Consider the following 12,594-nt stretch of genomic DNA (forward strand, 5'->3'; position numbering starts at 1 on the left):
AAATAAACAAAACAAAGGTATTTGGCCATCTACAACTAAAAAAAAAAAAAAAAAAAAAAAAAAGCTAATATTCTAGTAAGCACCCTTCCCTGACATAAAAAGTCAAGAATAACAAAAAGAGGAACAAAAAGTCCAAGTCATAAGACAGTAACTTATGGGGGAAATAACACACAAAGGTCAAAATGTTGCTTCATAAACATATTTAAAATTAATCTATTTGTATGTTTGATTTATCTAACTGAATATTACTGAGGTACACGAGAGGTATTCATTGTATTTTTCTTATAATTAAAACCAGTACCAAAGATTCTTATTTTTTGTGATTTTTACAGACAACCATAAATCATTTCAAGTAGCTGCTTTTGAATACTATTACACTGTTCTCACGGGAGTTAGCAGTTTTTTAAGTCCCAGGAAGGAGGACCACCAGCAGGCTGAGCACAAGGGGATGCCTCTCCCTCCTCCCTGGCTGGTATGCAAGAGCTGGGGGCCACAACTGAAACCAGTCCTGAACCTTTCCACCATCCTTTCACCAGAGAAATGGCCCAGTGGGCACCAGAAGAGACAGGCAGAGGGGACAGAAACCGGAAAGTCAGGAAGGACACAATGAACATCACACTCAATTTTCTACAGTCAGCAAATGTGAAGGGCAATCTTTACATTTCCTATGAAAATGAAGTAAAGCTACCTCAACTTGAAATAGTACTATTTTCACCATAATTGCCATTAATTTACTGAATATAACATACTGGAATCCATGGTGATGGACTGTTAAACTGGCTATCACGGCCTTTCTGTATCTTGTTGAGGCTGCGGGTGTAGCTCCGGAGTAGTTATTGCCTAGCACTGCAAGATGCTAGGTTCAATCCCCAGCACCCTGGTGTCAGGGGAGGGTTGCCTGCTGAGCATCTGTGGAGCATTTCCCTGGAGCAGCTCTGCAAGGCGGGCTCACTCTGGAACCTGACACCAAGAGCACAGGTGGGTAGGATCTGCAAGCTGTGAGGGTGAGGGTCCTTTGTGCGGAGAAGTGGAGGAGGTCAGCTCAGTGCTGACCCCTTGTCCTCAACATGGAGGGGCTACGCTACCTCACTGTGGGAAAGTCCAAGTTCTAAAAAAGGGCCTGTGGTACAGATCAAGTCTCAGGTCAATAAAGGGTGTGTGATGGGCACATCACCACTCCGACTAAAGCCTGGAGGGCTCAACAGACTTGCACCAGATTGACCTCTGCTGCCACAGTCCTCCCAGTGAACTGAGTACTATTTGTGCTGATTGTGCGCAGCAGGCATCTCCAGGTTGCTATTGACCAGCTGCCGGTACTCTAAAACACTGTCAACTCCTCACCATCCTATTTGCACACCATGGAGGCCAATCAAGCTTCACACAGGTTAGTGTGCACTCAGTTTCCCCCTCATCTCCTCCAGGAATCAATTTAAATCCAAACGGGGCTGTCCCAAGATGCTGACTCCTCTTCTGAAACAGACCACCTCACCACCTGCCTTGTGTCTCGCTGCTGCTACAGACACATGGACATCTGACATTCAGCTAGCCCTGGGAAGCAGCTCCTGCCTGGGTAAGAATGCATGCATTCACTTTGGGCCTGGAAACAATGCTCACTGATGGAGAAAAGGCACACCCCTATTTTGAATTTAACTGTGCTCTACTGATAAAGTAAAAGGGTCCCAAGTGCCTCCAGCTGGGCCCCATGCACGAGGACCAGCTCTCTTCAGCCTGTCCTACCCTAGTAGCTGACATGTTAAGGGGTGGGGTGTGTCCAGAGAAGCAGTGGCCACCAAGATGCTTACTCACCCACCTCCCCCAGAAGGGCTATTGTGGGATATGCAATTCATACAGTAGGTAATAACAAGCAGTTAGGTGGTGGGATGCTGAATACCAGCTGCAGTTGAAACATGCTGTCCTCCATTTTTACAAAGGTCAAGGGTGCTAATGCACCAGGGCCAACGTTTTCTTTCACAGTATAGCACATTGAAAACAAGCACTTTGTGTGTCTCCAGTGTGTTGTCAAGGTGCAAGGTCTAGCCTCAGATACAGTGGTATCAGACCTCACCGACAGGAGAGAGAAGCAAACCAAGGACAAGTGTGTGGTTGAAAAGTGTGTGCCAATTAATCTCCTTAGACAAGACCAAAACCAGGACCCGCCTCCAGGTGTGTCAGCAATGGGGACTGTGAGATGATGTGGCTGTGCCTCAACAGGTGCTGGGCAGTAGCACTTCTGTGACTGCCCCCGCGTTGTCCCTGATGTGTCACAGGTTGGTGCTGTTTTATTATAGAAAACTACCTGAAAGCTGACTCCTGCTAACCCCACAGCTATCAAAATGACAGTCATTCTTAATCTACCTGGCACGTTCAACTATTCATTACTTACAATGAAAACCCTGTTATGGGTCTGAATCTGCCAAAACACATGTTGGAATAGCAATTGTGTGGAAATTAATAAACAACAGTTCTCAGACATGGCTTGGATAGAGACCTGGCGGACTTCGGGGAAACACTGCACTCTTCCTGACCGAGAGTGTGCATGCACACTCAGAACCTCCCCCTCTTTTACACTCTGAATCCCTAAAGCTGATAGGAAGCCTCTGGGCCATGCATGTTTCAGGCAAGAGGAGGTGCTGCTGTCCATCTTCTTCCAGGTGCTTGGGTGTGGGCGACGCCCTGGAGCAGCACTAGCCCACATGCCCTCTGCTGCTCAACTAACTGCCTGGTAAGCCCCTGGGAGCTGCCTGCATAGACAAGTAGCAAAGGTGGACCTACATCAGGTGGCCAGGAGCTACCAAACAGTTCCAAGTCAAACAAACAATGACCAGTTTCCATGAAATATTTTTATTGATTTAGAAAGAGAAGGCAGTACATTCCATTCAATACTGCACATGACTTTGATTACAATTTCTGTGCAAAGCCACTGATACAAACACATGAAAACTAAAGAACTGCTTACCTGCCAATGTTTCAAGGCATAGAACTTCCCTGCTAAATGAGACACAGTAAAATACAAAAAAGATATGGTGGAGTTTGCTGCTCCTCCAATGCTTCCCTGTGGACAGGGAAGGTGGCTCAGGGAGGACTGTACCAGCCTGTGGTGGGCTGGGCTGCACAGTAGGCACCGCATCAAGACCAAGCCAGGTTCTCTGACCTGGTGGTGGCCCTGGTGAGTACCATGGGGACATCCTGGTTTCAGGCCCAGCACTGCCAGGGCCACACAGATGAGCAAGATGAACTTCCCCTGACTAGTTTTGCTCCTGTTACTGAGACCCAGACCTGCACACTGTGACTCCAAGTCCTCCCAAAAAGTCCTGCAGAGCTAATGTCCAAAGTGGAGAGGGCGCACAGATGGATTAAGCATCCCGGGCATTCCAGCTGTTCTTGACCCTACAAGACCACCTACATCTTTGTGGAGAGGATCATTAAAATGCACCAGGACAAAAGTGTCCTACAGAAAGCGAGCGGACTCTGGGCATGCACTGAGCTCCCATGGTCTGTATGTGGTTGAGCCCCATGGGAGCAGCTCCATAGGGGACCAAATGCTGGATGGCGGGCCAGCCGGAGCCTTGGTACCTCTGGGGTCTCAGCTTGCTTTCCAAGTGTGAAAAGCAGAGCCTGTGAGGGACCTCCAGTGATTCTCTGTGGTGTAAACTGTGGCAGAGGGACAAGTGGGTCACTTTCCTGCAATCACCTCACCTCCCTACCCACTTCATGCCATCTGAGCATACTGGGCACAGGACCGACCATCTGCTCACACTACCCCTGCTGCAGAGAGCAGCTCAATGTTGGGGTGCCACAGTCTCCTTCAGGCCTAGGCTTCATATGCTGCACAGACCGTGGAAGGGCGGCAACCATGATACTGAGCAAGGATCCGGGGCAAAGGGGCCTGTGGAGACCCCAGCCTCAACACTTCCTAGGCAAGGGATGGCAGGAAGTGCAGGGACCACTATTTGCCATATGGCAGATGTTCAGACGGGACTGTGGGTCTGCTGGGAGACATTGTCACCAGATTCACATGGGGTCTGAACTTTCAAAGGCTTCTGCAGAGACTAGACTTGGTGAGGACAGGGACACTGAGGCCAGAGTCGTCCTCCTGCTAGGCCTTCCACACACACACACACATACACACACCTACTTCTAGAAAATGCCAAGCCAAGCCATCTGCATAGGGCCAGGTCCAACAAGCCCAGCCCAGGTCAAGGTACTGCTGCCTGTGTGCAGACGCCACGCACACGTAGACACAGGTGCGTGCTGACAGTGGGCCAGAGAATGGAGAGCAGCTTGTCAAAGCCCGTGGGCTAAAGTCTTCACAAGTTAACAGGCAACACTTCATTGGTTACTTTTCTAAAACTCTCCTTCCTATTTAACAGAACACAGTTGTTCTTTATTGTGGATGTACATCTGCCTATCTTTTCAAGTGTCCCCTCCAGGCAATGTCATGCAGTGGTGAGTGTGCTATCCACTGAGTCACTGAGCGGAGAGGCTGGGTGCTCGGCACCCAGTCACATTCAGTGGAGGACCCCTCCTGCCCCTACGTCGTGGAAGTGCTCTCCTACAGCACTGCACCATGTGAGTGGCTGCTGCAGCTCACGATGGAGGCGCTGCTTGCTTTTCTGGTGGCCTCCTTTGACCCTTTCACTGTCTGCTATTGGACCCTCCTTTAATTCCTGTGCTTGGTAGGGACTATTGAGGGCCCCATGTACCCCAGCCCATACTAACTCCAGGTGGCTCCACGTCCCTGGTAATCAGTCCTCATTTGGCACCGCCAAGCTGGAGATGAGGCAGAGTGCAAATAAGGGTGGAACCTTCATTTTTTAGCAAGGGATCCAACTCACATTTCTCTAATAAAAAAGGCTTGTGGCAGCACAGCTCTGCGTCACAGAGAGTCACGTGGACTCCAACTCCCACACTTGCAACTGACCGGATGCTCTCCATAGGTGTCTGAGGGTCAGCTTCTGGATCTTCACTCCCAGGAGGACTGGACACCTCTTCCCCCTGGTCACGATGGCACTGGCCAGTGCTCTTCACATGGCTGCCACCAATCACCTTCAGGGCTCTTTCTGCCACCCAGGTCATATTTCTTTACCCAAGTAGGATTTGACAGAACATGCTAAAGCACTCAGCTTTTAAAACATGCTTGGCATTTAAATGACTTCATGTACCCTGCCAGTTAAATTTTACTCTGGAATTACTGATACTAATCAATACTTTTATGGGCATATAATTCCAGAAAGCAGGTCCAGGCTGAGCCCAAGCTGGGACTAGGGGCAGCTCATTGGGAAGAGCCGTGCTTGGGCACTGACTCTGGCCCCAGGACCCAGCTACCTCGGGCACATGGGTTGAGTGTGCCACATGGATTGAGCAGCAGGAGCACTGTTCCAAGGCCTGGATGGCACAAGGATGCAGGGTCTAGACTGCAGCTGGAAGTGCTCGCGGCATCCAGTGACTGCCTCTACAACAAAGCACTCAAAGAGCCATTGAGCAGGCGAAAGACACATCAGATTTTAGGTAAGACCAGCCTCAGGGGACTTTGTAGTCCAAATGTGGGCACCTGGTGATACTCCCCTTCTTCAAAGGGACTAAGAAGAACTGGACACTACTGGACCAGCCCCCCTTTAGAATAAACCTCATCTTGGAACAAACCTGGAACACTTTCTAGGTTAATTTATAAATAATCCTTTAGATACCACATTTTCTGAGGAAGGAGTAAGCACAAAGCAGTTCACCAGGGATGAAAGGACTTATTACAGGAGTATTCACTGGGAGGAATGTTCTTGCACATCACTGCTAACCGTCACACCCCAGGAATCATCCCTTTGGAGAATCCATACTGATCACTCCAGAGGTGAGCAGCAGTGACAAGCCTGGCGGGGGGGGGGGGGGGGGAGGGCACAGGAGCGCTGCCTTTCACTCCCCCAAGGCTGGCCCTCGGTGCCACCGACCCGAGACTCCGAGACTCCAACAGGCAGTTGGAAGTGGTGGGCTTCTCCCTCTTCTTGAACCTCTGAGACAATTTCTACACTAATGGGGTCCTTCCAGGGCCATGTCTGTGTCACAGGATGGGCTCCCAGGCCAGACAATGCTTTGTTTGCTCCTCTAACTCCAGCTCCTGAGAAGACCCAGTGTGGGGGAAGTGACAGGTCCACCATGTCACAACTCTGTGGGACTGTGTGTTGGGGGAAAGGGTATGTGGGGACTGGACATGCCTAATGACCTTCCAGAAGGCAGTGCTTACCTGGTCCCTCAAAAGGCAAGAGTTTGGGTGGCACTGGGTCCTTAGCACTCAGTGGGATCAAGTAGAGGTCCTTGACATGCCTGTTGTTATTCGCTACAACACCAAAGCGGCCACGGCTGCTAAAATAGGAGTAGAGAGAAATGTAGGCAACCTCTTCCTCCTCTGTTGCAGGGTGAAAGCGGATCAGACAAAGCTCCTGCAAAGCAAATAGCACAGGGCAAAACAGTCACTTTCGGCTACCCTCAAACAAGCATGCCCTTTATATCTAAAGTCTGAGCCTAAGTCTCACAGATTCCAAAACAGAGGATTAGGAATTCTTATTTTCACAGTCCTGTGGTCCACATAAAGAAAATAAAGCTTCGAGTTTTAGCCTACTGGACTGAACTCTTCAGCACAAAATCCTTTAAACCACTGCACTCGGCCTTGACCTCTCAGTGAGCCACTCTGGGTACAGGTCAGTTCAGCCGTGTCCTACACAGCAGGCTTGCCCACGGATGACAGAGGTCATGCTGAACAGGGTGTAGGAGTTGCAGGAGTTGCAAGAGTTGCCTAGTCATCTCCCCCTAGGAGGGTTGCCTGGATCAGAGGGTTTAGACTTTCTGTGAGTCTGATGACATACAGACCCCCGCCCCCTCCACCCCAGGAAGCTGCACAGAGGACAAGCAACTGCAGATAAATCTCAGGGGCTCTCAGGAAATTGAAGCCGACTCTAGCTTAGGCTAAGTGTATGGAACAGGCCAGGCCACCTCCAGTTCCCGCCTCTTCTTCTCCTTCAGCCATGAAAACACGAGAAAACAAAATTCACACATTTCTTACTAAAATCTAAGTGCACATACAACAAATCAGAAACCCCTGTTACCGTACAACTTAAATACATCTTCACATAATAATATAACTATAAATTTAGACATGTTAAATAGCTAGGAAGAAAACAGACAACACCTTCTCCACCACCAGCGATCATACTATAAATGGATACCTTAGACAAGGAAGACTTGAGCTTGCCGACATAATCCCAGACCGTCTTTGGAGCGATTCTCCCACCAATGTGAATTGTATCAGGCAAGTCCTAAACAGGAAGTGCTGGGAGTCAACAGCTAGTGCGGCTATGGTACTCAGAGGCTAAGACAGGGGTAAGTACCCAACCACCCAGGGTGCAAAAACAGCAGGACCAAGGACTCAAGGGAAATGCTAGTGGCTAAAAGGTGACTGGGAACCACTGATCTCACCAGTGGTACGATAACTATCTCCGCCCAAAGAGACTTCACTGTTCCATGCTTCTAGCTTCAGCTTTTTGGTGCTGGGGGCTGCATCCAGGGTCTCACGCCTCTTAAGTGAGCTATATTCCACTCCTTTTTAATGGTGGTGGCAGTGTGTGTATGGGGGCACCAGGGACAGAATTCAGGGGAACTCGACCACTGAGCCACATCACCGGCCCTTTTTGGTATTTTTTATTTAGACACAGGGTTTCACTGAGTTGTTTAGTGCCTCGCCATTGCTGACGCTAGCTTTAAACTCGGCAATCCTCCTGCCTCAGCCTCCCAAGCTACTGGGATTACAGGCATGTGCCACAGTGCCCAGCCTCCAGTCCTTTTTGAGACAGGATCTCCATAAGTTGCCCAGGCTAGCCTTGTGATGGATTCTCCTGCCTCAGCCTCCTGAGTAGCTAGGACACAGGTGTGGTCACCATACCGAGTGGTTCCAAGTTTTTATGACTCTTTCACATACAGTTAAATTATAAACACCAGTCAGGAAGACTGACGGCGACTCCTTATTAAGGTCGTAATTGCCAACCAATGCTGTGTGTGTTCAACTGCACCAACTGAAGACCTAATACGGGTCATTCATGCCACCCACCCATGCTGAGTCTGGGCACCTCATACCCTTGGCACTGCTCTGGGTTACAAGTCAACCACTTGCTCATCTCTGTCCGAGCACACTGGTTGACCTGCTGCCCTGTCAGGACAGTCTGGTAGGAGACAGACAGACAGAGAGACACACACACACACACACACACACACACACACACACTCTTTCTCTCTCTCTCTCTCTCTCTCTCTCCCCGTTCTAACCTCGCTGAGATAATCGAAACATCCAGAGACAGGATACGCCTTGGTGACAAATTTTGCCACACTCTGCATGTTAATAAATCCTTTCCAAATGGTGCTGAGCCGAGACAAAAAGAGAGTTGTGTCTCCTTCTGGAGGAGACCGTGATTCTGAGATGCTGTAAAACAAAACCATAAGGAATATGTAAATCTTTTTGCACAGTGGGAATTCCTAAAGTATGGACATTTTGAGAAGTAAAAGTGGACTTCCCAAGGTTGGCAGCTTACTTTGGCCAATTAACCACATTAATTGTAATGATTTAAACAGACATTTTGGCCAAAGAAAATAAGGTGAATAGACAATAAATCTGAATGATTTTAAGTTCAAATTTCACCTTTCAAGATCTGTACCTCCCAAAATGACAATCAGTCACCCTAAGAAATTGAGCCTTTTTAGGACATGAAGGTGCAAAGCTGATTCCTGGGTAAATTTTGGAGTTTAAGTATTTGATTCCTTTCTAATGTAAAAGAAACAAGTGTCTTGGCTTGTTCAGGCCCTAGCTTGAGTACGCACCTGGTGTTTGGTGATGGTGGAACTGACAAGTACCTTGGGTCTGGAGAAGAGGATGGCTTAGCCAATATGGACTTGGGCACCGTCACAGAGGTTAAAGCAGGCTTCAGCATGTCTGGTCTGGCTTCCAGCGTGTGCGTGCTGTCCAGGTGGACTGTGGTGGACGCTGTGGCCATGCATGAACCACTCAGAGCCGTCCTCGGGTCCCGACCAGACACTGTGACTGTGGTGACCACCCCACCCCCACAGGGGGCTGGGCAGGGGGACAGGTCTTCCAACAGGGAGGGCTCAGGGTGGCCTTCTCCTGGAGGCCCAGGGAGGTGCCTTCTCTCCAGGTTTGCACGAGGAGCACTTTCTGGCTCTGGCTCCAAGGTATTTTCGGGCAGAGTCTCTGTAGTCCCTTCATCAGCTGAGTTGGGAAGCGGGTCAGGGGGAGAACTGTCATACTTGGGTTTTAAGTCTTCTTTCTTGGCAGAAGCCGACAGCTTCTGTTTTTTAGGGGCTGGCTCGTCTTCCGAGGATGGAAGCTGACCTGAGGAATGTAAGGACAGACATTCAAGAGCACAGCTTGCTCCTGGGTAGGCAACGGCTTCCTGGGAGAACAGAGATGATGAAGGTGGCTCTTCTGTGAAGGCCAGAAAAGCACTACAATCTTTCTGTCCGTACAGACTTTGGGCAAATACAACTGCCTCTAAAGAATAAGTGATTCCAAACAAAATCCAGGTTTCTCCTTTCCAAGGCTTCACCCCACCACAAGATATACTCACCAGTACAAATTTTACAGTTTAGATCAAAAAGATGGGCCCTGTGTTGACTCGTGGTGTCCTTTAGCATGCTGCTGAAGACATCGAGAAGGGGTGCTACACTCTTCTCAGGGGCTGCCCGTACTGACTCTTGCTGTTCCTAAGAGTGAAAGAAAAAGAAAAATGAGGTCACTTCTTTTCCAATCCACCCCACAGTATCAACACACAGGGAAGAAAGGTACACCATCAAGAGCCTGCAAGAAGGGCCATTGAATGCTGAAAATGTATGCACATGTCTCTCTCTCTCTCTCTCTCTCTCTCTCACACACACACACACACACACACACACACACACACACACACACACGGAGGCTACAAGCCCGAGAGCACTGGAAGGGGATAATTTCAGCCTCTGCAACACTGAAACCTCGAATGCTCACATCTGAATCTGACACAGGTGGAGAATCCTCCATGTCAGGAATGGCTTCTGGCTTGACAGTGGTCTTCTTGCTTTCATTATGCAATTTAGTTCTGGAATCCATGACCTGATGTGAAGAAGACAGAAATGAGGCCTTAAAAGTGAACCCTGTTTTCTGGGCAGAAACAACATTTTCTATAAACAGCATGTGTGTTAACTTCTGGAGAAGTGAAGCCTCCAGGGCCTCAAGAAACTGCCCCCTTCACACTCACAGATTTTGCCGGCCTCTCTTTCCACATGGAAAGCTCTTTAGATACAAGTTCCTCTGGCTTCATTCGCACAAGTTTTGACAGAGAAATTTCTTCACGTAGAACACGATGGAAGAGTCCCTACAAACAAACATCTTCCATTCATATTCATTCAAAAAATGTTTTAAGCAACTGCTTACTCGAAGGAATAGAGAAGCAGCAAAGAATCACAAGACACCCTGCCAGGGAGCAATGGTCACAGGAGCAACCCTGAGCAATAGTCACAGGTACTGCATAGCTCCCTGAGGTGGAACCCCACCAAGCTCCCAACAGCATCTCAGAGGAAGCACCAGGCCACCCCAGCTGAGTTATGACAGCTCCTCAGGAAGACAAATCATGTGCAGAGTCAGCAATAAAGACAGGAAAAGCATTTCTACTACTAGAGGGATGCCAACCTTGGAAGATGTACCCAGTGCATGATACTTACTCTAAAAGGCACACAAGGGTTCAGGAGGGGCCGTGCAAGGCTGGTGGCTAATCCTTACTACCCACAGCTACTCCAAGGACTAAGGTGTGAGAACTGCAGGTGCGGTCCTCTTTGTATCTAACAAAGCCTCAGTAAATGAGGCTTGCTCAGAAAACAAGGAAGAAAAGGCTGCCCAAACCAGAAGATGGATACCCCATCTGCCAGGATATAAACCTCCAACTTTATTTTGGAATAGTGACAAACACATGATTTTACAGAAATGTTTTGGAGACTATAATCTAGCGGAGTGGTGATGGTGAGGGCAGCAAGTGAGATCCCAGCAGGACACCAGTTCAGACAGGGCAGGGCAGGGCCCATGAAGGGGGAGGGGATGCCAGTGTCTCAGAATGTGGCATTTGCTATGGACTCTGAGACCTGGCTAATGGAAACTAGAGGGCATCTCCTGGTCAGGAGTGTTCCAACACCTAGGTGGAAGGCACACACACCTGATTCTTAGGATCCTTGAGGTTGAACATGATGCTGCGGTATTTGCTCTTATAGCGATTATCTGTAACTTGGAACAAGTTAAACATCTCCTTTTCAATGTGGAGGGCAATTTTTCCTACTTCATTCTCTGTCATGATTAAGTCATCACTGTCATTGACTCTGAACAGAATGAAGAAAGAATGACATTAAACCACTTGCATTTGTATATATTTTTTAAACAGGAGGCGGTCTTGAAATGATCATGTTATAAACAAACAACCTCCCACTCAACAGATCAGACACGAAATAGAATAGCCCACCTTTTCCACAAAATCTCTTTCAAAGAACGTCTTATATTTTGCCGAATTTGTGAATTTGGCTGGGATGGGGCAGGGTTTGCAACTCCAATGCGTCCTGGGGCTGGTGAGACTGTAGGGACAGAAGTTGCCACTGGCTTCCGGATGGCTCCCACCACAGCAGCAGAGCCGGGTGACTTCTTGGAAGTAGCTGCCACAGTAATAGGTGTTGGTCCTGCAGGCCTGGCAGCTGAAGCACCTGACTGGGCGACTGAGAGCCATGGCCTCTTGGGAATGGTGCCCTTGAAGCCTGAGGGTGACTTTTTAAAGGCTGGTTTGGCTCCTGCCACATTAGTGAAAGGAGGTGGCTTCTTTGGGACTAGACTTCTAGGCGAAGCTTGCCTGCCCACCGAGGTGCCTGGATGGGCTGTTTTCCTTGGGGCCGCCGCTGCTGCCACTGCTCTGTCCTCTGCTCTCCTGTCATCCTTCACAGCTGTAAAGCAGAGCAAAGGCACGTTGAGACAGCGGGTAGCATGTGCGCCACCTGACACTCTCCCCTGGGATCAGCTTCACTTCCTGGGCCCTTCCTTGAGAAGCAAGACACTGAGCGAAAAGGGTCTTTTAAATCTTAAAACTCAGAAAGGCAATTAAGAGCTGCCAGGTAGTGTAGTGACCACACTTTACTAAAGAAAAATGCTTTATTATTACATTAAGCCTTTCAGTTCTACCAACATGCTTATTACTAGAGGCTCCACTTAATCACCAAGCTGTAAAACTGAAGAACAAATTTCACATTATCAAAAACAGGTAGATTTACAGTAGTGTCTTCAGTAAGAATTCCAGCACAATTCTTATTTTTTGGAAATTTGATCCTATCAGTAAGGTGAAAATGGACAAGTTCTTCCATGTATGTCCACCCCGTGAAGCTGGCCCCTCCTGTTAGTGTGAGGTCCTACGGAGGAGTCCATTGGGTGACAAATCTGCAGCATGGGGAAGATGGATCTTATTTTCATACCAAGAATCCAGTGGTAAGAACAGGGATGCTCTCTACAGACATCCCCATGTACAACCCTTGAGTTAATAA

General features: G+C 48.7%; 1 protein-coding gene across 6 annotated transcripts in view; it reads right to left on the minus strand.

The window, feature by feature from the left end:
* The window catches only part of Dido1 (death inducer-obliterator 1), a 51,490-nt gene that overhangs the window by 5,792 nt on the left and 33,104 nt on the right, over positions 1–12,594 (minus strand). For 4 of the 6 annotated variants that reach the window (XM_076852099.2, XM_077109206.1, XM_076852097.2 and 1 more), the window contains exons 8-16: positions 11,535–12,003; positions 11,235–11,394; positions 10,287–10,403; positions 10,037–10,141; positions 9,621–9,756; positions 8,857–9,385; positions 8,308–8,461; positions 7,215–7,304; positions 6,236–6,431 (exon numbers count right to left, since the gene is read on the minus strand). In XM_076852099.2, coding sequence (XP_076708214.2) covers positions 6,236–6,431; positions 7,215–7,304; positions 8,308–8,461; positions 8,857–9,385; positions 9,621–9,756; positions 10,037–10,141; positions 10,287–10,403; positions 11,235–11,394; positions 11,535–12,003 — 1,956 coding nt within the window. Of the gene's footprint in view, positions 1–2,825; positions 4,996–6,235; positions 6,432–7,214; positions 7,305–8,307; positions 8,462–8,856; positions 9,386–9,620; positions 9,757–10,036; positions 10,142–10,286; positions 10,404–11,234; positions 11,395–11,534; positions 12,004–12,594 lie in introns of those variants that run through there. The other 2 variants (XM_076852102.2, XM_076852101.2) reach the window with 2 other exon arrangements.

The sequence above is a fragment of the Callospermophilus lateralis genome, chromosome 3 (assembly GCF_048772815.1).
Source record: "Callospermophilus lateralis isolate mCalLat2 chromosome 3, mCalLat2.hap1, whole genome shotgun sequence".
In the NCBI taxonomy this organism is placed as follows: Eukaryota; Metazoa; Chordata; class Mammalia; order Rodentia; family Sciuridae; genus Callospermophilus; species Callospermophilus lateralis.